Source organism: Sturnira hondurensis, unplaced genomic scaffold, assembly GCF_014824575.4.
Source record: "Sturnira hondurensis isolate 20B ecotype Veracruz unplaced genomic scaffold, ASM1482457v3 Scaffold0018805, whole genome shotgun sequence".
Lineage (NCBI taxonomy): Eukaryota > Metazoa > Chordata > Mammalia > Chiroptera > Phyllostomidae > Sturnira > Sturnira hondurensis.
This window is the reverse complement of record NW_028091436.1, coordinates 729,662-757,132: the sequence shown is the minus strand read 5'-3', so window position 1 is coordinate 757,132 and position 27,471 is coordinate 729,662. Positions and strand designations below refer to the sequence as shown.

Sequence of the window (27,471 nt, the reverse complement as noted above, 5' to 3'; positions counted from 1 at the left end):
GATTAATGATAAATAAAAAAAATTTGCAAGCTTATTAATCTGGAAAATATATATGTAAGCATGAACCCTATGGGGGGTTTGTAATCTCCCCAGAAGCCACAGAATATTCATGTACATGTATCAGATAATGAGCTGTAAGAAATACTTCAGAAATTCCAGCCCTGGCTGGTGTGGCTCAGTGGACTGAGCGCGGGCCTGCGAACCACACAATCGCGGTTCGATTCCCAGTCAGGGCACATGCCTGGGCTGCAGGCCAGTTCCCTGCAGGGGACGCATGAGAGGCAATCATACATTGATATTTTTCTCCTCTCCTTCCCTTCCCCTCTAAGGATAAATAAATTAAAAAAAAAAGAAATTCCAAAAGGCAGCAGTTGTAAAAAAAAACCAAGCACCAGAAATATGGAAACACTGTCTCTAAAAAATAGGTACATTAAAACTCTTTCAAAATGCAATTCTAAACTCTTTAGAAATTATCAATAAGAGCACTTTAATAATCCACTCATTATATAATTTTGTCAGTCATTGAGAAATTGGTAATAAGTAATATAGACAGGAGATACAGTCAAAATTTTATAAAAGCTTTAACTTTCTTTAGCTCATTAAAAGAAAGAGAACTACATGGCTGAAAAACTACCAGAAGAGCATCAAAATAAACCTACAAAAAAAGAACAGTAATGAAGTCACAGTAATAAGAACAGCTTGATTCGTTTATGAGCCAGCGGTCATAATGACGAACAAAGCTCAAAGGGCAGCCCCCTACGAAGGTGTGAATGGGGGAGCAGAGACTGAGGCGCCATCGGAAGTGCCTGCCGAGAACAAGTCTGGGAGAGGGGGCAGAGGGTGAGTAACTCAATAATGATCTCCTCATGTGAATTTTAGGATTGCATTTTAATATGATGTTTACCTATAATTTTCCAGAATAACTTAACCTTATTCAACAGATGGGAAAAGAAAATCCTGGAAAGAGAGAGGAGCATGACATGTTGATGATATCATAGATTAATGATATGTGATAGATCGATCATCTAAAGGTAATATATTGGTATATTATTGGAGGTCAAAAATATTTTGGCAGGTCTGGCTGGTGTAGTTCAGTGGACTGTAGTGCTGGCCTGTGAACCAAAGGGTTGCAGGTTCGATTCCCAGTCAGGGCACCTGCCTGGGTTGTGGAACAGGTGTCCCCAGTAGGGGGTGCTAGAGAGGCAGCCACACCTTGACGCTTCTCTCCTCTTTCTCCATCCCTTCCCCTCTCTCTAAAAATAAATTTTAAAAATCTTTAAAAAAAAGAAATTTACCTTAAAATATATTCTGACAAAATATTTGCCTTAAAGTTCTGTTTTTGCTACAGTGGGGGAAAGGTTGCAGTCCAACTTTCAAGACTTTTACCGGGTGACTGCCTTAGACTTTGGGGCTTCTCCTGTCCCCGTGAGCCCAGTTCTGCAGTATTCAAGTGCCGTGTAACGAGCATTCCAGTGCATGTGAGGACTCGAGTGAGTACAGCAATTACCATCTTACCTCAAAGGAATATTGTGTTGAATAGCTAAGATCTTTCACAACGAATCTGCACTCCTTCTCCCAGCGACGTTGAACCTCAGCGCCCCCAGTCTTGACTGACAGGCTGTAGTTTGTTTTGGGGCCGTGGATTTGGTCGGGTCTCTGACAAGTCACCAGCACACTGTTATCTGTCATCAGCAAGACGTTGATGTCCTTGACCTTGGATGGGACTGTCAAAAGGAAGCAGCATTGGCCAGTCATGTGGTAAATGTCTGCTGGACGCTGTGTGTTTACCACATAAACACTTTTAAGTGTTCCTTAGGGGGTATGGAGGAGAGAGTAGCAGCAGGACTTCGGTGAGAAAACTGGAGCGAAACATCGAGGAGTAAACCACCTATTCGCTCAGGGACCGCTGGCTTCTGGGTTGCATTCGAAGCCTCGAGCGTTCCTGCCACCCGGCCAGGAAGATGCGCAGAATTGCAGGACCGAGGGGAAAGGAAGAGAGGGGGCGGGTAGGAGCGGGGGTGCGGGCCACCCTGTGTGCTGCCTGCAGCCTTCTTTCTGGGACCCCGAGGCAGCCGCTGCAACTGGTCTCTGTTTTCTGGGACGTCACAGAAATCCAGGATGGCGACAAAAGCTGAACGCCTGAGAACCTGGACGTTTTCAACCCAAACCTCGAGGGCAGGAAGAACATTTTATGTCCAGCTTCGAGTAAGACAAGCTGCCTTCCTGCCAGCGGGGCCCTCTGGGGCTGCCCTGTCGGCTTGCCCATGGCGCCTCCGGTCGCCCGACCTCCTGGGCCCAGCAGTCACCTCTGAGCAGGTGTAGCTCGGGGCCTGGAAACCACAGAGACGCCAAGCGGGTGAAAGAGAGCCCCAGGCGGACAGGGCGACCCAAAGACAGAAACGTGCTAACGAGACATTTTGGTTTGAAGAGGCATTGGGTCAGAAGAGCAGAGGTCAGCTGGGGACGGCTTTGTGAGCCAGGTGGCATGGGGTGTTTGAGCAATGGCGCTCGGGACACCGAGGACCGCAGTGGACCACACCTCTCTAAAGTCTGTGGGTCAGGGACCTCTGGGTCTGAAATCGCGTGCGTGGCACCAGCTCATTCGCCCTCGTGCTTTTATAGTCCTTACGATGGTAGCTGAAGCAGAGGACCCAGGAAACATTTTTAAATCATTGTTTTTTAAAAACCGCAAAGCCTACACGTAAACAAATAGGCCAGACCCAGGCATCTCCCGAGTAAAGCATGGAGACAGGGATACCGCATGTTGAAAATGCTCCCACTTTGCCCTGGCCATTCTTAGAAAAAAGGAGGCATTAGAGCGTGTAACTTACGTCCTTCTTTTGTTTGAAATGTACATTTTCTGGGAGGTCCATTGCGTGGCCTCTTCCCCTGGACGGAGGCGTACATGGTGACACAGTACTTTGTATAAGGCTCCAGCTCCCTCAAAGAACCCCTGGTGTCATTCTTGCTCAGTCTAAGCCAGGAGCCACCTCGGGGAGGAGGAGAAAACATTTACTAAGTCCTTACAAGTCCAGAGTGCCACACACTTAATTCGACGTCCACCCGACATCATGGCGAGCCAGCTGGAAGCCGAGGGGTCGAGAAAATACGCGTGAGTATACCCTTGGTGTTCAGAAGCGCTTGCTGTGACCAGCGATTGTCTTGAACCAATTCCATCGTGATAAACAAAGGCAACCATTAAAAAATGATGGTGGCCTGTGATTCACTTGGTAAATAAACAATTTAACACGTCGAGGCACGTTTACAAAGATGGTCTTCCCTTTCTGAGAGAACAGCTCACCGTGGATATTCTGAAAGTCTCGACTTGGGACGTTTCAGAAAAACGATTTTTTTAAGTGAAGCTTTTTCTAATACTTAACCTCCAAACTTGGACCCTCGCTACGGGCTACTGTTGAGGGGTTTCAGACGCACCATCCGGTCGACCATGAATAACCAGGTCTGCTGGACGGTCATGGGCGGCGTCTGAGAAGTGAGGGGAAAGGTCACGTTGGGAGGAAAACCGTGAGTGACCTCTCACTGAAAGATGGGGGAGACTGAGTCGGTGGAGGGGCCGAGAGAAAACCATTACGGAAGCCAGGGCGCCTCAGGATTGAGGGACGAGCCCAAGTCAGACTGCGGGTGCTGGCTGGGGAGTCCCGTGAGTGGTCGGACTGGTTCAAACGTGTTTGAACACCCAGGCACAAGAGTCGGCATTTGTGAAGGTGAGAAATCACTAGCCCACTGATGGTTTCCGGGTGGTCCCGTGGCATCCAGACAGAAGTGTTACAGGACGATAACAGTGGCACCCCGCTACCGGACAGCAGTTACCGTGACAATAGTATTAATACCATGCACCCTGACTGGTGTGCCTCAGGGGGTTGGACACTGTCCCGCAACCCAAAAGGTCACGGGTTCAACTCCCGGTCAGAGCACATACCTGATGTACAGGTCAGGATCCCAGTATGCATTGTGGGGTCTTTCTTCTCTTGGATACACCCGTCTCTTCCTTCTGAAAAATAAGTAAGTAAAATCTCTTTGAAAGTGTTAACACAGTCATGATACACATAACGCACAGATCTCTCTATGTGCCAAGCACTGTTTTAAGGGGTGGGAAGGAGTGCCCCGGCCTTCCTCGCATCTGATTTTACAGATGAGAAAAGGGGCGACACTGAGCCAGGCGGTCCCGTCTGAGCCGACCTGGGCGTCTCCGGGCCGCACTGGAAGAAGACTTGTCTTGGGCCACACAGCGAACACACAAACGCCAACAAAAACTGATGAGCGAGAAGCAGGTCCGCGCGTCATTTCAGTGATGGCGGCCAACACAGATGAGCAACAGAAGTCCTCGCATGGTCGCCCTCATCACGCGGCCTTTTTGAGAATCTTTTAAAATCACTGAGCAGGTCCCAAATTTGGGATCACTAATGTAGAAAATGTACGTATTGAGGTAATAAAACTTAGTGTAAAACTCAGTAATAAAACTAGGCAATGTTTTAAGTAAACGCGGAATTTTGTGTCGGGCCCACGCACCGTGTGGGCCACGGGTTGACCACACCCGCCCTCGGGGATCTACGTGTGACCTCGCGGGCAGGAAGAGCAAAGCCCGATGGCCCTGGGCCTGGAGGTTCCAGGTCCACTGTGTGTTCTGTCTGGTGTGGACAAGGGACAAGGGTCTGCAGTGGGCCCGAGCTTGCTCTTAGTGCTGGCCACCTCGCTTCTGTGTCCCAGACGGCCATGCCCACGGACTTGCAGAAATGCCACGGAAAAGATCTCGCCTGACATGTGCACGATCCTTGTCTCAGTGACGCAGCCACGGTCCCCGTGTTACCGTGGGCAGCTAGACAGTGAGAGGAAGGATGTGTTCTTGCCTCGTGAAGGGTCTGTTTCTCAGAACCCCCTGAAGCTGGAGTTGGTTGCCTTAACCCCCACCATTCTAGATGGAAAGGAACTTTGTTTATGAGGTGTCACGAAGCTCTTATCCTAGCCAGTTTGGCAGCCAGCATTCTGTGGGGACCGAGGGTCGGAAGATGTTTGTTCGTGAGCCTGGACCATGAGCTTGAAGCAGCGTAACTCACTCCCATGCATAAATTTGGAGGACAAGGTGGTCTTCCAGAGAGCGCCTTTCTCCAGCCTTTGGGGTATGGAGACGGGAACTAAGACCAAGAAAGACACGCAGGTGTTGGGATGCACTGGGCTTCGGTCATTTCAGGGGCTGGCGAGGTCACGGCGATTGGACGGGGGTCTGGAACGCGGCCCACAGGTGGCAGGTCCCCAAGGCCGTGCAGAGGGCACCGGGCTCACTGCCTCAGTCCCCGTGTCTAGTGCCTTCCCATTCCCGGTCTCTCTTTCCCGACACGGAACTACCTGTGGTGTTAATTACCTGGTTTGCAACAAAAAAGAAAATCACGAAAGAAAGTCGATGGTGGCACCCAGGCGACCTCCGCTTCTGTCTCAGATGCTGTACAGGTCAGGTTCTGCAGCTGCCCTGGGACTGCAGAGAGAATGAGGAGAAAACGTAAAAATCGAGACATGGGAAAACACCCTTCACGGTGTAAGCATGTGTTATGAATAGCCATATTTTAGTGAATGCCGGATTCATAATGACATTGTACAAAAGACGACTGGTCACATCGAATTTGTTTTTAGGTCCCTTCACAGAGTCACTGTGACCGGAGGCAATCCACTGACTCACAGGTTATCTGGGGACCCTGCTTTCTCTCATGCGTGTCACAGTCCAGCCACCTGGGGTTTCTGGACTTCCCTGTGCCGAGAGCTCTGTCACTGGCAGGACACATTGTTGACACATCGGTGACAGTCGTTATGGGAAGTATCCCTTCTCCTCGATTCCAGGAACTTGTCACTGGGACTCGAGGTGAAGAAGGGAATAAGTGCTCACATCAGAGGCAGGGGCACACCGCTCGGAGGGGCCCACAGCGTCCCCGTCACGATCCAGGCAGACAGCGCTTGCATCACCCCAGTCAAGTCGGTCCCCCAGACACCCTTGGGCCTGCTTCCTGTCCCTGCGGATTTGGTCTGTCTCCTTGCCTATTTCATACAGATGAATCCAGGACAGGGGCCGCCTGGGTCCAGCACGCAGCACTGGACAGTGGCATTTGACGGCGAGGGTGCACCACCTCCGACCTCTGCACCCTCCGCTGCTGGACGTGGGCGTTGCTCCTGGGCCTTCGGTGATGAGGAAGGAAGCTGCGGGGCCTATGTGCTCGGAAGTCCTCACAGGGGCATGTGTTTTCCTCCCTTCGCTGTCTGCAGTTGCGTCTCCCAGACGACTAATGACATGGAGCATCCTTCCGATACGCTGATTGGCCATTCATGTGTCTGTCTTTCTTTCTTTCTTTCTTTCTTTCTTTCTTTCTTTCTTTCTTTCTTTCTTTCTTTCTTTTTTTGGATCAAGTATATGTTCGAAATATTTGCCCATTTTTCACTGAGACACCCAAGTCTCATTTTGTAGTTGAAAGAAGCCTCTGGATTTTGGAAAAATGTTCTTAGCCTAAATAAATTAATTGTGGCTATTTTTCACAATGTATGACTTGGTCTTTTATTTCCTTCATGGTGCTATTCAAAGAGCAAGAATGTTCCATTTTGATGATGTCCAATCCGTGTAAGTTTTAAAGTTAGTCTTGCTCTCTGCGCCATCTAAGAAACTTTTGCTATGCTAAATTGGCAGACACACCTCTCTCACGTCTTCTTCATCGAGACATTGGACGGTTTTAGCTTTAGTGGAAGTCTGCAGTCCATTCTGAGTTAACTTGCGTGCTTGTCAAGGACCCCGAGAGGGGGTCGTGCTTGGGCGGAGCTGCCCGGGCCAGGAGGGCACCTCGGCTCACAGCAGCCTGCGGCGTAGGGACCAAACGCAGCCGAACCTTGACCGAGGTGGTTTATCTCTACGCTGCGCTTTACCAAGGTGACGCGAGGGCATTTCTGAATCCCCTTTCCCCAAATCTGCAACGTCAATTCCTGTGACACTCCAAGAATCATAACAACATAAAAAGAAAAAAATCTGATGGATATATGTCAGTGCCATACTCACTCTCAGATTCTGTTCGAACAGTCAGATGCTTTTTAGAAACGGAGTAGTTGTCATACAACACTTCTGAAGTACAATTATAATTTGTACTAGGTTGAAGGTTGTCTGCTTCAATCATCTCATCTGCTTTAATTATCTTATCTGAAGTAACACCATCTGGAGGAAATAAATATTGCATATGAATGCATTAATACAATATATCACACAACTTTCTTTTTAGATTTTGTATTTATAATTACTATCTATTAGATTGCAGATCTATGCAAATAGCAAAAATAATGAATAAAAGATCCTGAAAACTATGATCACAATGCATTATTCTACCACACTCAATTTTAAAGAAAAATGCTAGGAATTTTCGTGAATTTTGAGAATGTGTCTTATTTAACTGATGGAATCAGTCCATGGCTCTGTGTTCAGAGGTGAGACCGCACCTGAGGTCACTGTCACCTGACAGACGGCTATCAGGTCCCTGACTCGCGGTCGGTCTGGGCTTTGCTTTCCTTACGCTTCCATCCCAGCTGCACATGTCCCCTGTCCTCAGCCCCGGCGGGGCGGGTGTCTGTCCGTCTCCCCAAATAGGGCCCAGAAAATGGCTTTGTGTAAAGGGAGGGAGGTTCCACCTCAATCGATTGAAATAAGAAGGGATGTAAAAAGCATTCAATCAATACTCATCAGTTGGAAATCCCGGCTCAGTCACCGCCCCTCACTCATGTAAACCCAGACTCGGACCCCTGGACGGCTCTTTCCCGGCTTCACTGTCATCGGCATGGTCTCCAGGCTGTCTGTGAGTTTTGCTGGCGGCGGGCTGACCAAGTGAGCTCCGGTGCCCTGTGACCGTACGCGTGCTCCCCTTGCCCTGCCCCAGGGGTCCGTCCACGGTGCCTTGTGTGGGGCAGCGGCACAGGAAGGGACTTCTACTAATTCAGGAGTTTTTTGGTGGGGGGAAGATTTGTCTGTGTTATAATTTTGAGTGCTGTAGAGAATACAGTGATCTGACCCCAAACAAACCAGAGAGAGAGAGAGCGGGAGAAAGAGAGAAGGAGGAGGAGGAGGAGGAGGAGGAGGAGGAAGAAGAGGAGGAAGAGGAGGAGGAGGGGAGGGAGAAGAGGGAGGGAAAGAAGGGAGGAAGAAAGGAAACAACCTCCTATCACAAAAACTCTCGGATCAATACTGTGTTCTTACCACATTGATGCCTGTACTGAAGTTTACTTTTGTTACAAGTGAAATTTCCCTTAAGTTTCCAAATTAAGCAAATTGAAGTGTCGGCGTCGTCCAGCTCCCGGGCGCATTTCTCCAGATGAAAATGGTCAGGGCCTGTCACGAAGGAGATCCAGAAAGAGGTGATTAACTTGTCACACCCTGTGTCCTATGCTCGGGTCTGAAATCCCATGCATGACCCAGAAATTCTGTTCAAGACAAGCATTAAGATTACTTCCGAAAAACTCTAAACTCGGGGCTTTGTGTTTCTGGATTGTTGTTCATTCTTTCTTTTAACATCACACGTTTTGGTAACATGTTATTTCAAACATATGCTACTTTTAAAAAACAGAATGCAAGACACGTCTAGATAACATTGCATTTTTGCACATTTCAGAACACCCGGTCCATCTTAGTTCCTTATTTCTATCTTCACTTTGTTTTTACCCTTTGATTTTTCACTGACTGGTCATCACACAGAGTGCGGGGGCTTCTTCTTGGGGAACGCCTTTTTAAAAAGTTGTGACTTTCTGTTTCTAACAGATGACTTATTTCAGTAATCTTTACAGCAAGTGAATAGGTGAAATCACATTTTCCCAGAAAAACACTAGACTCGGCCTACTTCCGTGTTCATGAATTGAGCGGTCACCCCGAATGACGACAGGACGCCAGAGACCCCACATGTGGACGCGGTCCCTGCTGTCCTTGCGCAGGCGTGTCGCGGGGCAGTCAGGGAGGGGCCCTGCTCTCGACAGAGGGCTCGCCAGCGACATCTCCTGAAGGCCCTCCCGGGACACTACCCCTCCTTTCCTGTGTGCAAGGAGCTTCGTTCTCTCCGCCAGCATCGAGCCCTTGCTGGGGCACCCCCCACCCCCAGGGCGTCCCAGACACACCCACGCTGAAAAGCAGAAATAGGAGGCAGAGGAGAAAAAGTGGACTCTGGGGGATCATCACTCCGTGGGCGGAGTTAGTTAGAGCAACTCTGCAGGAACCGCTCTTCGAGGGGCGTGTAGGAGGGGGCGAGGACCCGCGCAGACGGCGTCCTTGGGTTTCTCGTTTCTGCGGGGGGAGCGGACCCGAGAGCTTGCCCTACTCGTCCTGCTAGCTTCCTTCCCCTCAGCCCTGTCCCGTCACTTGGCGACTCCCGGGCGTCCTGGAAGGCGCCACGCAGGACAAGGCACTGTTTTTGTCCATATACAAGCAGCCATCAATTTATACTTACCTGGTGGGACATATAATGTTAAACTTTTTTTTGGCTCAGTGCATGAATCATGCTCTATGCTAACAGTGAGAGTTCTACATTCGTCCAGGCCGGTGATCGCGCGGTTTGCACATGGCTCGGGGGAACATGTCACATCATCACTGACGTCTAGTGTGGCCCTAAATTGATTATTTCCGCCGTCCGGACGATAGGTCACAGAGATGCCCGCAAACTTGTCCTCTGAAAGAAGATGGAGCAGGAAGGGCTATTTTTACTTTTCAGCACAAAAGAAACCTACATTTAATGAGGATTCCTGAACACAAGCTTTAACAAAATATCAGACCGCTCAGGAAACACCCCCAGGAGTGTGGAAACAGAGGGAACACAGCCAGCGCCCTCCCCCCGCCCCCCGCAAGCATCTCCCCTAACTCCCTCCACTTCTTCACCAAAGTCCCCCCCGCTCCAAAGTGCAGCCTGGAGGACAGGCGTCCCTCTTCCTGTCTGGACGGGACATGCCGGGACAGCAAAGGCCAGCCCACCGGGACCGTCACTACCCATCCAGGTGCTCGCCTGACACTTGTCACTGGGGGTCTCTCATCCCGGTTGAACTGACAACTGAGTGGACAGCGTGTCCGACACATTTTTTTTTTTGCTTTTCGGTTCCCTTTGCATTCTAAAATGCCGTTCCCAATCTCCCGTTCCTCCAAACACGGGGGACATTAATTATGTAGAGACCCCAGGCCTCATCCTTCCCGGATTTACGGAGAATAAACCGTCCTTGGTGGCTTTGTCAGGCTCACCCCCCATTCTCGCCCTTACTGAAACCAATTCTGGTGACTGGGCTAACAGTGCCCTTTCAACAAATACAAACTTACTCGCTCATTTATGAATGCAATGAGAATGAGTAAGGCCTTAGCATTATGCTCAAGTCACTGTCCAAACTGCTAGGAATACGAAGGTTTGCTCTTTGACAAGCTAGAGCGTAACGGAGAGACAGGCAATGACAGAAACTGCGGAGAACATGGAGACACTTCACAATCACACGGGATTATACACGACATTACATGAGAGTAGATACACAGGCAGAGACCTGTTCGGGCTGGAGGAACAGGAGCGCCTTTCCCAGGAGGTGACCAAGTTTGCATTTTATTTAGTTATATTGAAAGTATCAGCCCTGGCTGGTGTAGCTCAGTGGGTTGAGCACTGGCCTGTGAAGCCAAGGGTCACCGGTTCGATTCCCAGTCAGGGCACATGGGCTGGGTCCCCAGTAGGGGACCACACATTGGTGTTTCTCTCCCACTCTTTCTCCTTCCTTTCCCCTTTCTCTAAAAATAAATAAATAAAATCGATAAAAAAGTATCAGAGTGACATGGGTTAATAAAATCATATCGTTTCCAGGGTACGGTTCTATGATAGCCTCATGTGCTGCTGGTGAGAATGTAAATTGATGCAGCCAGGATGGAAAACACCATGGGGGGGGGGGGGCGGCGTCCTTGGAAAGTTAGGAATAGAGGTACCACGTGACCCAGCCTCTCCGCTGCTGGGTAATTGGAAAACCTTGACTAGCAAAGATGCACGTGCCCTGGTGCTCCTGGCCACGTGAAGACAACCGGGCGCCCTCCGACAGGCTGTGCAGAGACGTGGTGTGTGGGTACCACGGAGCACCACTCAGCCCCAAGAAAGGCGCAGATGCTGCCATTTGGGACAACCCGGGTGGCCCCCGAGACTGCCGTGCCAAGCGGGTGAGTCCGAGGATGCCGAGAACCGAAATAGGTCTCCTTCGGGTGTGGGATACAAAGCCGAAAGCAGCGACTGATCAGTTCGCGTTTTAACACACGATCAGAATGTAGAAACACAGATGGCATTCCACCGCAGGGGGAGAAGCATTGCGTGTGGCCCATCTCCACAGGGAGAAGTGGGCTCCTGAGGGAGGAGTGGGGGGGGGAGGCCCCAGGGGGCCCCTAAAAGGGAACCCAGGCACAGGGCGCCTGCCGACGGGAGAAACCAGGGCTTGGCCCAGGCCCCGGAGAGGGACTTGGCTTCCACTGGGAAGGGGAGGGGGCCCAGGGTGTTCTCGGGCACCCGCTGTGAGTCAGCTGGGCAAGACGGACACACAGACAGACACAGGGACGGACACAGGCGTCACCCACATCTCGTGGGCACCCTCTCACTCGCTCCCACGCCCCAACAGCCTCGCCCTCATTCCGTCTCACAAACACCCAAAGGGAAGGGAAGTGCCCCGCGCCGCCCCCCCTCCCCCGCCCCAGCCACGCCGAAATTGTTGAGTGCGTGACTGTCAGTCCTGGGCCGACAGGGACGACATCAGAGCCTCCTGCCCCCAAAGAGGAAGGGCGTGGGCTCCTCGGGTGTGGAAGTCGTCCTGGGGGAGACACTGGAGCCAGTGAGTGGCGCCTGCTGGGGTCTCGGAAGCTCGACCCGAGAAGGGAACAATGACAGAAAGTGCCCCCCGGACGCGCCACAGGCTGCCTCCGGGGAGGCAAACTTACCGCAGGACGGCTTGGGTGGAGTTGTAACTGTAATGGAAAAAGAAAATTCGTGTTAGACCATCCCTACTCCAGTCATTTGGGGATGGGGGGGCTACGTGGGGACTGTCGGGGGAGGTTTAAGAGACCACACAGTCAGCCTGGACAATTCGCTAAACGAAGGGGCTGGTTCTAGGAGCTATTTTTTGTGAATCCACCCAATTGACACAATGGCGATGAAAATAACGAGATCTTTTGGGGCTCACATCTGACTGGCTGGTGACACACAGTTGAGAACAGTGTCCAGGTCCTTGACCCTTGACTGCTCTCAAATTAGAGCTGAAATAATGACAATCCCGGGCGGCCGACCTTTTGGTGTCTCTGGGCCACACGGGAGGGAGAAGAGTTGTCTTGGGCCACACGTGAAATACATCGTGACAGACGATCATGAATAAAATGTCATCCCGTGTTAAGTAAGCGTGCGAGTTTGTGTGGGCCGCATTTATAGCCACGCTGGGCCGCGGGTTGCACGCCCCTTCGAGTCTTGACCACTTGGTGGACACGCTTGTGTAAAAACATCAGAACACAGGCAAGGGTGGTTCGATCTCTCTTCTGGCCTTTGCAAACTCTAAAAAGTTGCTCCCCCAACAGATGGGGACGTATCTTGCGTGAGCGTCAAATTTCACAGAATGGGGCGGAAACCGAGCGAACTCTGCTACTCTGGACTTTGAGCTGAAGGACCTGTGCAAGGAGGGTAGCCTGGCAGGCTCGGCCCTGGTGACTGACCACCCGTGGGCACTCCGACAGTGGGCCTGTCTGTCCCTCAGAGGCCCTGCCTCGGCTCACGCCGTGTGGCTGGGGCCCACACCCTCGAGACTCATCGCCTGGATGGCGGTGTCCGGGATGGGGGCCTCATTGCTCTGTTTCACACCGAGACCCAGCCCCACTCTGAGAGAAAGACGCCCCGGGCTACGTGGACACTGCTGCCACATTTTTCATAAAGTCACACTCCTGGGGACGCTACCGGAGGGATGCTATAGGCTATCCCATCGTATACACCCTCGACATTCTACACGTTGTTTCCTGCCACTGCCCGCTGCCGCATTGCTGTGCCCCCCCGGACTACACCCCTCGATGGAACGTCTCCAAGGAAGAGCCCCCTGGGAGCGGGTCCCAGGCGCGTGCTGGTGCGGTGACTGCGTGACTGGGGGTGAGGCTGTCACCTAGGGCTGCAGTAGTGAGTGTGAGGTTGTCTGTCGCAGGGCTCTGAGGGGCTGGTGTTGCATGGGTCGTGCCCGGGTCTGCAAGGAAAGGAACAGAGGGGTGATCGTTAACGCGTTTGCCGCAGGGACGGACGATGGGGAGGGAGACGGGTGGGCAAAGAGAGCCTGGGAACCGACGGGCACCGTTTTCAAAAGAAGCTCGTGCCTCGAAGGTTTATCTCCACGAGGATCTCTAAGATCACTGCTGGTCCACGCAGTCTGAACTAAATGTTGTATGAGCTAACAGCCAAGGAGGGGTTGGTTCCTTGGTGTGACTCTTCCCTGGCGTGTGAGCGTCCTCAGCTCCCTCCCGGTCTATCAACCCCAACTTTCCTCATTGCAATTCCTACTAACGACTGCCACTGACTCTCCTGCACTTTCCACTTCATACCAGACTTTTTATATCTTCAGTCCTCACTACAGTCCGGTAAAATGACCTCATCGTACCCATTTTACAGGGGGGACAACCGACACGCAGGATGTATCCGTCCCGTGTGCCAGAGTCGGCAACCAGGGGTGTGAGGCTTTGGTCCCAGGGCTCGATCCACCCTTATGATACGAAGAAGAAAATAAAATGTGCCCAGAAACAGCTTCCTGGCGCGTTTCTCTCGCCCGAATCCACAGCGACATGTAGACCTGTGCCGAGGGCGCAGCCGCCCACGGATTTGCCGTGGCCACACGGAGCTGCCGGGCTCAGCTTCCAGGTTCCCCTTTCTTTACCGTCACCCAGCCCCCCGCGCGCGCGCGCTGGCCCAACCTGAGGAATTGGAGGTGCTGTTGGAGATGCGTGTGGGTGAGGCAGCCGGGCTGCTGCGTGCGGGGCTGGGGGCGGCCGTGGCTGCCGGGGAGGCACCGGAGGGGGCCGTGTCTGCCGGGGTCCCTGCAATCAGAAAGGCCGTCAGCACGGTCCCTCCGTCCTGCCCCACGGGGGTGGGGGGCCGGGGGGCCAGACAGCTGCCGTGGGTCTGCGTCCTGCCCGATGTTGGGGTGCAGCGAGGTGGTGAGAGAGGGGAGCTCAAGGGCCGACGGCCAGAAATCCCCAAGGGTTTACCACCAGAGCCTGAAGGTTAAGTGTTTGGGACCTTGAGGGGCGGCTTAGACAGACGCGGAACCCGAATTGCAGCCGAGTGACAGGGGCCCAAGGGTGGAGACAGCGCTCTGGGCGTCGCAGGCTGTGTTAGGTTGACTCAGGAGGAGGCGTGACACCCTGCATGCCAAGGGCCTCTCGAGGGGTGTGCCCTGCTCTGGAGAGGGGGTCCCTGGCACAGCTGCTTAGTTCTGTTTTTCTTAAAATGAGGCCGAGCCTTCTCCTGCCCGCGCAGCTGTGGACTCCAGGTATTTCCTGTCCTGCTGATGGTAACCATTCTGCTCTCACTCCACGGGCGCCCCGGCCAGAAACATCAAACTGGCTTAGAACCAGGGGTGGTCCCTGGCACCCTGACGTCATGAGCCTCCTTTTCCAGTCGTAGGAGAGCCCATGGGGCAGAACGAGGGGACGCAGCCGCAGAGGCCACGTGTTATGTGCGGCTTTGCATGGTCCAGTGCCCCACGCGCCCCGGTTGCTCAGAAGTCCAGCAGAGGCGGCCAGTATGGGCCCATGGGTGGTCCCCAGAGCAGGACCCGACGGGACCAGAAGGGGGGAGAGGCTGTGCCGCCTTTCGGAAGAGGGGTGCACACAGAACCGAGCCTCGGTGGAGTTGGCAAACCAGCCTTTTGGGCTTTTCTTTCTCTGAGAGACCCCGGTGCCCAGGCCACTCGGAGTCCCCCTCCCCAAGCCCCGTCACACCCTGTTTTATCTGCCAGCCACTGTTCCTCATGCAGGGAGCCTCCAGGAAGGCGTGGGAGAGGCGTTTTCAACTTAATGGGGCTAATTCACTCTAATAGGTTTTAATGAATGGCATTAGCCACTGCGGGGGGGAGGGGGGTCTCCTTCATCAGGACAGAGTGGAAGGACCAGTCTGTGGGACCACCTGACGGGCTGGTCCCCTCTGGTCCTTTTCCAGCTTCTTCCCGGCCACAATTTCCAAATCTGCCGATTTGCTGAAAGCTCCAGATGTTTTTTTTTTTTTTTTCCTTACTGCAGCTGCCAGGGAAACAGCAATCAGGCAGGGCGTGCGAACAACTCTTTCCCCCGCCATAAAGTTTGCAGGTCGCCTGGGATGAGGTTTTATGCGGAGGGAACAGGTTGACGACGTCCGAAGGGCCATCGTTCCCTTGGACACGCGTCACTCCCTCCGGTTTGGTTCTGATGCGGCCAGGCTGCCCTGTGGGCGCCACATGGGCACCTCTGCCCTTTGGGTGCTGGGGCCCCGGGGTCATCCCTGGGGCCCAGCTGGCTTGTCACCCGACAGGCACGTCTGCGTTTCAGGACCCGCAGGGGCACCGAGACGCGGTTTCGACACTGACTTTGGGAAGCCAAGGGCGGGGGGGGGGGGGCGCATTGCCTGGCGTTTACAGACACCAAGATGCGAAGCTCAGAGCGTCTCCATGTTTGTTCCGACGGGAACAGGAGCAGCTACGGCCTTTCACTACCTCAGCCTTTACAAAAGCAATTCCATGTCTCAGCGATAACAAAAGCCACCTGCTCTTCACTGGTTTCTCAGAGGAGGTCTTTCGGGAAAGGTCTTCCTCCGAATGCGGGGCTCTATGCCTGGAAAACTCTCTCCTGTGCAGACACGTGGCCCGAATGAAGAGACAGAGCAGAGACAAGCTCCGCATAATCTCGCTCGGTGCGGTTTCCCCTTGCCTCCTAATTACTGCTTCTTCTCTGGGACGGGGGCCTCTGGGACGGGGTCCCGCAGGTGGACTATGAGCCACCCACCCATCCATCCACCGAACAGGTGGTCCTTCACCTTCCTGTGTCTCAACCCCGCACCCCATCCTGAAACGCTGGCCAGTTTTCACGCATCCACGCATTCACACAAGTCTAACCCCACAAACCTGCTGTCTCCTGGCCGCCGGGGGCCGGAGTGAGTGAGGGTGGGGGAGCCACGGTGGGTGCCTGAGAGTGAGGTCCGGCAGTGGGTGCCTGGGGGTCTGTGGATGGTGTCCAGAGGGCCACCGGCGCTGATGTGGCATCTAAGGTAAGAAGTGACATTGGTTCATCAACATGTCCCCACGGCAGACGGAAAGTTAAATACTGGGAGGTTCCAAGGGGCCAATAGCTACGACTCTGAAATGACCCAGTCTATGAAAACACGTGCCTGCCCGGATTTAACTAATTTACCTTATGGTTGAAAAAAAAATAGTGCAAATATCTCTGGGGGAGGACCCTGAATAACAAAGCTAGATTTAATCGTCACTGTATGTTTTTAAAAAATGGTCTCCAATAACCTTCTGGTTCGGAGAATCTGGAACAGAACCACAGAAGACTCTGCTCTGAGGGCACAGCCCAGAGCGCGGGGCTGACGGAGCCGGGGCAGGGCGTTCGTTCCGGCTCCAGGAACAGAAGTGAGCACGGACCGGAGGCAGCGCAGCCCGGGGAGCCCCGACGGCCCCCCGAGAGCCCCCGACCTGCCACCTGGATCGTCCCTGCGGGGGGCTACCTCCCGTCCTCTCCCACCCCCACAAGATGTGCCTTCCTGACTCTGACCCGCCACTGTTTCAGAAACACCCGGATTCCTTGCACTTTGGACACTTTAACGGAACCGCGTGCCTGGAAACCGAACACGGGGTTCAGTTAAAGAAACGCCACCCTGGTAACTTTAGAACGATCACAACCGAAGGACAAGCCCCCGTCTCCCCGTGTCAGGCGCCGCGTGTGCCGACCTGTCACGCCGGACCCACCGGCACTGTCCCGGAGGGGCATCTCTGGGGAAGGGCCCCCGGCCCGAGGAGACGGCACGGCCTCTGGGGAGCCCCTGTCCGGCTCAGAGGTGCTTGCGGGTGAGGGTGACGTGGTGTGGGCAGATGAGCGGGCGGCTGAAGGCTGAGCGCCCTCCGGGGTGTTCAGCCCTGCGACAGAGGTGGGAGACAGAGGAGGAGAAAGTGAGTGTGCGCCCCGTACCCCGGGAGGCCTCCCCGTCCTCGCGCCCCGTCTGTGACCCGCATCCACGCACGTGTGTGCACACACACTCCGTCCAGGTGTGGTACACAGTATTCACGTGGACGTGCGCGCGCGCGTGTTTGTAAATGCATGCACGTCTGTGCCCGTGCACGCGTGCAAATAGATGCCTACAGAAACAGGGGTGTGAGAATACGGACTCTGTCCTAAGTCCAGCGGCTGAGCAGCGGCTGAAGACAACGCACGGGCTAGTGCTGTTAAAACGGCCATTCCCCGCCGTCTGGCTGGCCGAGCACTGGGCTCCCGCCTGCCCAGGGCAGTGGGGGTCGGAGGGACGAGGCGCAGGAAGTGAAGCCCGTGGAAAGAAACGGGAAAAGGCTGAGCCACGAGGGAAAGAACAGAGAAAGAGGGAGTCGCACAGGGAGTGGAGGGAGGGAGAGCTCTGCAAGAGGAAGAGGGGAAAGACCGGAGCCTACAGACTCACCAAATTTCTTAAATAACTCAAATTCAGAGAAAGCAAACGCTGGGTGAAAGACAAGCAAACAAAATTCACAAACAGGTGTGTATACAAATGACCCAAGGGAACAGGAAAAGGTCCATTTTTGGTAACCAAGGGCGCCCCACGGAGGTCCAGGACACACGGTGTCCAGACTCAGTTTTGGGGGAGAAGACGGGCGTGCGCGTGGGGAGGGGACAGGCGTGTGCAGGGCTGATGTGAGCACACCAGGTCCTGCAGGGCAGGCGAGCCTGTGCCACGGGGCACACCCCTTGTTTTCATGTGGGTTCCGCTTAGCGAGTGCATTTCCGTGGAACAGACACGGGGAGATACACCAAAGTTGTTTTTTAAAAGACAAAAAAAGCGCATTGTGATCTGTGGGTCTGGGGATTATACAAGTGGAAGGTTTCTAAATTTTCTGTATGTCATAGGTGTTTACTTCGATGAACAACGAATTTACAGTTTTCAATGTTTCATGAGCCAAAAGTGGACTGGGCCCCTCGAGTATTTTAGGTGATTCAGTTCAACAAGTTTGGGTAAAAGGAAATGGCCTAACTCTGGGAAGACAGAGTGGGGGAAGCCAGCAAAATGCATAGTCATGGTAAGACGGGAAAGAATTAAGAACTGGACTAGAGAGCTCACTGGACAGGAACTTAGGAATATGCAAATAGAAATGACAGCCGGAAGTCCTAGCTTTGTTCATCAATATCAAAGATAAAGTGAAATCAGGTTTTACTAGATTCAGCTAAACTGCGCCCCCCCCACCCCAAACTAACTGAACGGCTATGGTGGTCATAAAACACTACGGACTTTTCAGTGATCGCAGAAATCTGAGTGATAGTCCAGCTGTTGTGTGTTACTTCCCCGAGAAAACTCCCAGTTCCTCCCGTCTCACAGCCTAGGAACTCGCAGACCCGCTGGTGAACGTTCGCCCATCGGTACCTGCCCCGACAGCTGACGCGCAGACAGGTGGCTGCTTCCCGTCTGCCGTGGGACACCGTACGCCTAGCGTTGGTCCCTCCCTTGTTACCTGCTCTGTCTCACCAAAAGACAGAGAGGAAGGTGGAGAAAAGACAGCGGGAAGGGAGGGGGAGAGAGGTGAAGCTGGAAAAGGAGGGAAGGGGGGCCCTCACACCCTCTCTCATCATCGGAGAGTTGGCCAGCGATCGGTTTGCCGTTTTAGGTTAGATTAACTTCATTGTCGGCAGGGTCTGAGGGATCGCTTCTGCTCGGAGAAAATGATGCCACCTTCTCCCTTTACTTCCGAACCCCTCTCTCTGGTCAGACGTGAGTGACAGAGACCAGAGGGAGGTCACTCCAAGCACCGCACGCCGCCGTACGGTGTCATTTGGGTGAGCACCATGCAGGCAGGTGGCTTCCAGAGAAAGAACGTCAGTCCAGGTGGGTGGACAAAAGCTCCCTAGAAGCCCGATGTCCTCGGCATGGACTCCCTGGTTCCTCCGGTAAGAAGTCCGTGTAGGGTTAGGAAAGAGCCTACCTAACCCCTGCACCCCCACTTTGGAGGTGCTTCTGGTTTCCGGGGAGAGACGGTTCTCACTTGCATTTGGGGTCCCGATTTTAACTTACCTGGGCTCATCGTGGGGAGGCTTGTGACCACAGGACCAGGGCCCATGACAGCAGTTCTCTCAGGGAAGGGGTGAGTCATCCAGCATTTGAGACACTCCCTCCCCCGACCCCCCCCCATCCCCTCCTGCAAGAACCGCGAGTTTCTACGGTTGAGATGAGCCTGCCCTGCCCTAAAAGGTGCAGGTGCCGGGTGGGCCTAGACCCCCCCCCGAGGTGCTAAGGCGTCCAGGGCGCCCCCAGCTTTGCAACACGTCTCTGCCACATCACAGAAGTACGGAGTTCCAACATCAGAACTTTTGAAGAAATAAAAGAGTGTGCTCCTCATGCGAAACACCCAGGGGGGTTTCGTTACTATTTGGCACGGTTCTTTGGGTCCACGCTCTGGAACAAGTTTTCACTAATTACAACAGGGCTTCTCTTAATGACCCAGTCCTCAGGACGTTTCCAGCGGGCCTCGTTGGGCTGGGCCTCGTGAGTGCCGTTTGCAGCCGAACGGCCTTTCGGCTCCACTCACTCTCCTGATTTGTGATGTCAGCCACATAGTTAATCAGGACACTAAGAAGACATTCTCAACAGCAGGAACATTTAAGTGGCAGAATAACTAAATGCAACCCAATACTGCTCTCTTACTTTGAGTGTAACGTATACATTTATTTTCAGCATCTATGTTGTTTCCATTTAATGTATCACAGGATCGGGACACTTGATAGGTCTACATTCAGGTGTGCCATTAGAATTTAGAAATAATTCCCACAAAATATCCAAATACTCTCAAAGCTTTTCCCTGGAGGAACATAAGTTTTACAAATAATTATGATTAAACTTCTCTCTAATCTCTCAAAGAATTCCTTAACCTGTTTTTTTTAAAATATGGTTTTGTGACCTAACTTGAGTTGATTTATGTGCAAAGTTAAAATGTAAAGAGATTGGAAACTGTGGTGTGATTTTCTATAAAGTTAAAGAAAAGCTATACTTCATGCACAATAGCATATATACAAATAATAATATGTTCAGGTAGTGGTCAAACTTTATATCTTATAAGCAGAAACACTAAGAACATGAAAATGTTCTAGTTATGAAAGATTGACCTTATAGAATGATTTCACTAGATAATTTTAAAAAATTCCATCAACAATAAACACAAACTTTGCAACGAAGAATAAAATAAGTAAAATGCAAATATTAATTCTTACCAGGAATGGTGGCAACAGTGGTATTTCCTGAAAAAAAAAAAGAAACCAGACATCTCTTAGAAAGTTTCAAATTTCACCTGTACGTATATAGATATAAGTCATATATATATATCATTTCTGTTAGTTAACATCACAAAGTGACAATTTTCAGTACCTTTAACCCCAGTGAAACTACCTTCGTTCCCTCGATGCTAGGTTTATAAAGCCTAAATGAGTCAGAACTATGCTATAAGTTTTCCAATTCTCAGGTAAAATAGGAAAAATAACAGGACAAAGGAGGGCTACTGGGGTGCCTTTCAGGCCTGCAAAAGACTTTGGAAAGTTTTTCCAAATGCACCACCGCTCTTTTAGGCAACGACTGTTTATTGAGCTACTACTGTGTGCTAGACGTGGTGCCGCGCTCCACGACGAAATATGACCAGAACAGAGTACTTTCCTGCCCCAGATAAGCTCGGGTCGGTGTGAAATGTGGACCAAAAGACTCAGAAATGCCGTGGAGTGGCTGAGACAACAGGCCAGTGACAAGGAGGCTGGCATCCCCTGAGGGAAGGAGGCCACCGGCCGCAGGAACATGGAGGAGAAATCCGACGGTGGCTTCGGTGGGTGGTGGAGAAAGGCAGACAGTCACGTGGCTCTGTCACCAAATCCACAGTCTGAGGCTCTGTGGCTCTGATTTATTGCCACCAATACACGTGCACGGCATTCTCTAAAAAGGATAAAGGCCATCGCGTGCTCATTGTGGAAACGAGGAGAAGGAGGCTGCAGATAGAAGGAAACTCTGTCTTTTTTAACAACCGGACTGGGAGTAGTAACTGTGCTGGACATGTCTCCGGCCAGTGGGGTCTTCACCAGCCCCCCCTTCCATGCTCAGGGCCCCAGAGACACTGATTTCACCCCAACCGGTTCACGGGCAATGCCTTTCCGAAGGAAACACGCAGCATGGCGCATTTTAATCCAAGATTTGAAAAGGAGACCAGAGTGGACAAGGTGATTTCTAGAGATTTCACCTTTTTTAAAGACTAAATTGAACCATGGCGTATTATTACACCCTTTGCTAGTGTTTTCTCTCTTAAGCAGCACAACCACCCCAAGAAGCTTAGAGAAGTCCGGTGTGTGGCCAAGTTCGCAAGGCTAGCGTGGCCTCGGCCAGGCTTGACCCGGTGCCTGTTGGACTCTGCAGGCCACGCTCTGAACTCCCCCTCGTCCTGCCTTTCTCCTCCTCACGGCCCGCTCTCTCCAGCAGACCTGGCCCTTGGTTTAGGTTCTGTGGAGATTCGTGTTTACAAAAAAAATCTCTCAAGCTAAGCACAAATCACCGTAGACAGAACTGGACTTTGGAGTAAATGAGTTCAAACAAACTGGACAAACAAACTGGATGGCTAGAACAAACTGGACCCTCACTATAGGGATTCAGATCAGTTCTACATAGATGGCACAGACAGCCATGAGAAAACTCAGAGGGGTGTCGGTTTAATTTGGCACAGGATATTATCTTGACAGGCAAGTCAGGCTGCGGTGACACCCAAGTCAGGGGCCTCCGGCTTCGCTGGGAGGAAGGAGGCTCTGGCGCTGGGGACCTGAATAAGCTCCTTCCCTCTCTCCCTCTCCCTGGGCCTGTACTCACACCTCTTTGTGGCTCATCGGAGCTCATGTCTGGGTCTGGGTGACCGGTTTTGTCACGGCTCCACAGCCAGCACCCCTCCAGCCCTTTACTCTTTAACGCAACAAAATTTAGCACCCGGGGAAGTCGCCGTCACAGGGAAAGATGACCCCCACTTCTCTTCCTTCTGCGTTCACACTCGCTTCCCACAGAGGATTCACACACGGAAGGTGCACTTTTTACACCGAGCTGTCTTGGACTCTGAGTCTGAATTTCCGCACGGAGTGACCGTGAGACTCTACTAACACACTGCGGCTTATCTTGCGGTTTATTTCATTTTCCTTAGGGAATCAATCGCACACAAACAGCCTTTTGTCTTTTGGAAAGAAAACCCCACCCCTTCAGCATCACAGGTTGGACTCTGGGTAGAACTTCAATGGTTCGCTCTTTCTTGTAGTTGCAAAGTGTTTATCAGCAGACGTCGGAGCCACTGAAACACTGTTAGTTGATGTCCTCAATCCCAGGAGAGTTATTAGGCACTTGAGAATCATGGAAGCACTCTCAAATAATTTTTTTTAAATGCAAGCCATTCCCAGAGTGAAGGCAAGATCCTTAAGAAAATATTCGGGTCCTAGGAGCAGTGGAACCTGAAGCAACAGTTTCATTCATTCAGTAAGGCATACCCATTAGATTGCATAATCTTTTAATTTCAGTTATTTTTAAATATAAATAGTTAACTGCAAATCTCAAATTACAAACACGAAAGGGTGAGTTGTAATAAATATAAGGTAACCCTATTTCTAAAATAAAAACTGCATTTTTTAACTCTCTTAGATTCTATAATCACACCAAATTGAATAAAATAGAACACAGAAATATACTTAGTGCTTTAATATATTATCCCTTGACTTTATTCCCTTGAGAAATACATGCATTTCTATCTGTATCTATCATCTGTCTATCTATCTATCTATCTACACACACATAAACACATAATTTTTCAATGTTAAGTATCTGGGTTTTCATTTAGACAAAGGTGTTTCTACAGACATTCCAGTAGGTGGCGCTATAGCACCAAAAATCTGCCAACCATAAGGCAGGGCTCCTGCAACTGTGTAGAGAATCAACCAATGGAATTGACCTTGGACTGTACACAGATTAAGATTCAGATAACGGAGCCCTTGACCTTTCAAGCTGCGTTATTCTAAGTCCTGTATTGGCCCTGAATTTACCTCTCCCAATATGTTTCTTTACAACTCAACATGTTTCTGTGATGACAATTCAGTTACCCGAAGTCACACCCCCAAGTCCCCATTGGATTTCAGCAGAAACTAGGAATCCGTTGAGTGAAAATGACATTTGGAAAGATGCACCTGGGCTGCCAAAACCACCTTCCCACCCTCCCCTCCCCTCCCTTCCCCCCCCCCCATCCCTGCCCCCCAAGGAGCTAAATGCCATTCCCACAGGGATTGATACGGGACTGCTTTGACAAATCCCGCAAAGGCACAAGGTCAGAAGGGTGAAATGAAATAGATGGAATACAGACTCATTCTCCACATCTCTTACAACAAATGGGAAAAGCAGATCGAGACAAAAAATAAGGGCCAGCCAAACCACCAGACCCGCACGGTGTTCCTCGCTTAGTGAGGCTGGAGAGTAACGCACACAGAGGTAGGCGGGCCCCAGCCCTCCTTACCCCGAAACCCTGGCGGACGGGCCACAGACGGAGACTCCAAGAAGCCGTCCCCAGTGAGCGAGCATTCGCGGAGCGAGCACCCCGTGCAATCGGCGAGTTCTCGTCTGCGCGTCAGAGAGCCAGGGGAACTAACTGCCCTCCCTCCTCCAGTTCCCCGGTAAATCCGTGAGGACCGCGCCTGTGAGTGGCCTCTTATCGTGTGGCGGGCAGCAGGATGCAAACCCCTGGCTCACCCAGGGTTCTGCATTTAATCGAGGATGGGGCCATTCTTTTTTCTCTTTTCTAGGGAATGACGTGGAGGCTGAAGAGGTTGGTGAATTGCGCAGTCGACACGCCTAGGAAGTGTTAGATGTAAAAGAGTGTGTGCCCACTAATAATTTTCTTACTCTTTTTTAAAATTTTATTTATTTATATTCAGAGGGGAAGGGAAGGAGAGAGGGAAAGAAACATCAATGTACAGTTGCCTCTGGTGTGTCCCCTGCTGGGAACTGCCCCGAGACCCAGGCACGTGCCCTGACTGGGAATTGATCCTCTGGTTCACAGGCCTGCGCTTAATCCACTGAGCGACACCATCCAGGGCTCATTTTCTTACTCTTTATGTGAGCACATTGGGGTATTGTTATTACGCCCGGAATCCGGTGGGTCAAGCCGTTGCCATTTCCCTTGCAGAAGGGAAACTTCAGACGTTTCGACACGCAGGGAACATGCGATGTTAATACACACGGATATCTAGTCGCTTTGAGAGGCTCCACGGACTTAAACCCACTTCACTCAGGCTGTGATCTATGAGCCCGCCCCTCGCCACAGAATCTCAGCCTGCCTTTTGGGGCGTCTTCACTCTTAAATACTAAGGGACATCCAAGAAACCCCAGACCAAAGCCTCAGACGTGACACAGGCCGAGAGAACCAGCAGAGAAACCGGGAGAAGCGGAGAGAACGCAGGAGCCACGCAAGACCAAGAGCGGCTCCCGTTCTCCGAAATGAGGCCAGCGCATCTGCGAGCAAGGAGTTGGGAAATGCCGCCTTTCAGGCTGAGAACAGAGAGAAGTCCATGGGTCCTGGGGAAAATCTTGGGGGCGGGGGGAGGAAGAAAAAGAAGATACACTATAGCAGAAAATACCACTCGGAGGTGGTGACGTATCTCCCAAAGCTGGAGTTTGCCTCTGGGAAGCGGGAGCCCAGGCCAGGGAGCCGTTTGGAGACAGAGGATGGCTTTTTGTTGCCGCTGTCACCTTGTCACCGTGGGGAAAGCTTCTGGCGCACATTGGAATGAAAACGCGAGTCAGAAAGGAAAGGCGTCAATGCTGAAAACTGAGGATACAAGGGGGGAAGGTCCGGAGCTCTGGGGTGCAATAAAAATCGAGGGATTCGTTACTTCTAAGGACAGCCGTGAGATCTAGCAGCTGCCCAAAGAGTTTTCTCATGGGCCTCGCCATGACCGGCTGCTCACGTGTGAGTGCAGACATGCGTGCACACCTGTAAAACTAGGCATGCACTTTGATGTATTTTTATTTGGGGCTTAAAGTGTCATGGTATCCCGCGCAGCCACGTTGGGTAGCTAAGCGAACGACAAAAACATTAGTAGAGACGAGATGACGCTTTCTGCGAGACTGACAGCTTTGCCTCATGATCCGCCTTCAAACACTTATCTCTAAGGGGGGAAGAACCACGAGATGGTCACTCCCTGTGTCCAGTCTCTGCTTTAGATTTCCGTGTGTTCAAATGTCCCAAAGCCGAGTTTCTCTCAGAAACGTTGCATGAAGCTTGGCCCTGAGGGAGAGTCATGAAGTGTGTTCATGTATTACAGGCCAAGGGAAAGGTACGCAGCTTTCTGCCACCCCGAATCTCCCAGACGCGTTTGTCGCGGATTCACTTTCCTCCCCCTGGGGATGTTGGAGATGCGGTCTGGGAACCCCATGTTCCTGGGGACACGGCCTACGGCTCGGGTGTGCATCAGTTTTGTGGCGTATTCACACACAGAGAGAAAACAGAGGCGGCAGGGGAGAGAGCGTGCATGGGAGAAGGAAGAGGCCGGACTGCGGATGACCACGAAATTGGGCTTTGTACTCTCCCGGCTGTGCATCAGACTGAGACGGAGACTTCCGCAGAGCTCATCAGAAGGAAGGTCCCGGGCCCCACTCTGTAAAGTCAAGTTCAGCACACCTGAGTTCGGTGGGTGGGTGGGGGGCGGGGCTCTGGGCGCTGGTCTTTTCTTAAAGCTCCAAAGGTGAGTGGGGTAGGAACTGGGCTCGGAGCAATCGGCAAAGAGACCCCCTCAGGCAGACTCTGTAAAAGCATTTCCCAGGGAGAGGTGGGTTCTCCTAAGGAGTCTTTTTCTTTCTTATGAAAACGTCTCTTTTCATTTACCTAAACCCTGGGGTAAATACCTAACTTAGCGAGTGTACTTTGGGCAGCAAAAACGTTTCAACGCTGTCCATCCCTTCGGTAGTGCATGCTGCTGCAGCTCTCTGCTTCCTCTGGGCTGGGGGAGCTCAGGCACCAGGGGTGAACGGTCCGGTCAGGGCCCCTGGGGGGTGGGTGACCCTGGCTGTCTCGTAACCTGCTGCCACGTGGGTGGCACCACGCTGAATGACTTTCCGTATGGCTCTATCTAATCCTTACAGGGACCCTACCAAGCAGACAGCGTTATCCTCTAGTACAGATGAAGGCTCGGGAGCAAATAAATCTAAGCAAGACTCCAGAGCTCACGGCAGAAAGATCCTGATTTCAGAGAGGCAGCTCTGTCCCTGCCCCAGGTGACACTGAGCTGTCAGAGAGCTGGGAATGAGTGACAGTCATGTAAGAGCCATCAAAGTGGCTGTCGGAGGAAGTCACACATTCAGATTTATCTTTTAAAATTGTAAATTGCTGAACAATGACTATAAAATAGTTAGAATCTTATTGTTTAAGGGAGGGGGGAAACCTGGGGGAGGTGTAACGTGAACAGGCCCCAGACAACCATGGTGTATGAACTTGGCCTTCAGAACTCTTACCCAAACCCTCCAGGAGGGAAAAATTGAACGTGCTTGAAAATGGTTTACCCTTGTGCAAACCGGAAGAAGCTTGTGTCTTGTCGAAAAGGTGGTGGGAGGAAGTGAATGGGTGAAGCGGAGTCCGGGGGCGGGGGAAGAAGTGGCAACCGGAGGGAGAGTGAGGGGGGTGCCTTTGCACGGTCCTGCGGCCGGTTACTCGGTGCACTGTCCACAGAAACTTCTCCCAGGGACCGGGAAGGGACGTCTGGATGATGCTCTGCGTGTGTGTGTGTGTGTGTGTGTGTGTGTGAACTAAGTACAAGGCAATAAGCACTAAACAGACAATAAACGCCAGGTTACGGGGAGTCCGTGGGGAGTCCACTTAACCAACGAGTCTCATCAAACGTCCCCGAGGCCAGGAATCCGACCCACAAAGACCCTGCTGACTTCTGCCCACTTCCCCTAGCTGACGACGACGAGGACTCTGCTCACAAACTCCTGTTCACCCTGGGCAGCGTTCCGGGAACCCAGGCCCCGCAGCGGACCTGCAGTGTGAAGCTGAAGCCTTTGACCCCGGCGTTCCCACCGGGCTGCTGGGTGCACAGCTCCGAGCGCTGCACGGTCCGCGGCCTGTGGTTTCTCCTCCGCCCGGAGCTGCTGCGTTTCTGCTGCAGGGTCTTTGTAGCAGAGGAAGAGGCGTGGCCCCTGTGGTGGAAGTCAACGTCGCTCCCCAGTG

The 27,471-nt window shown here is 52.1% G+C and overlaps 1 protein-coding gene across 1 annotated transcript in view; it reads right to left on the bottom strand.

Moving 5' to 3' along the window:
• The window catches only part of PTPRC (protein tyrosine phosphatase receptor type C), an 87,967-nt gene that overhangs the window by 26,895 nt on the left and 33,601 nt on the right, over positions 1 to 27,471 (bottom strand). The window contains exons 3-15 of the mRNA XM_037070474.1: positions 20,468 to 20,494; positions 16,957 to 17,142; positions 16,129 to 16,266; positions 13,946 to 14,068; positions 13,150 to 13,227; positions 11,951 to 11,977; positions 9,465 to 9,683; positions 8,228 to 8,359; positions 7,046 to 7,198; positions 5,378 to 5,488; positions 3,938 to 4,009; positions 2,832 to 2,990; positions 1,516 to 1,724 (exon numbers count right to left, since the gene is read on the bottom strand). Coding sequence (XP_036926369.1) covers positions 1,516 to 1,724; positions 2,832 to 2,990; positions 3,938 to 4,009; positions 5,378 to 5,488; positions 7,046 to 7,198; positions 8,228 to 8,359; positions 9,465 to 9,683; positions 11,951 to 11,977; positions 13,150 to 13,227; positions 13,946 to 14,068; positions 16,129 to 16,266; positions 16,957 to 17,142; positions 20,468 to 20,494 — 1,634 coding nt within the window. The remainder of the gene's footprint in view (positions 1 to 1,515; positions 1,725 to 2,831; positions 2,991 to 3,937; positions 4,010 to 5,377; positions 5,489 to 7,045; positions 7,199 to 8,227; positions 8,360 to 9,464; positions 9,684 to 11,950; positions 11,978 to 13,149; positions 13,228 to 13,945; positions 14,069 to 16,128; positions 16,267 to 16,956; positions 17,143 to 20,467; positions 20,495 to 27,471) is intronic.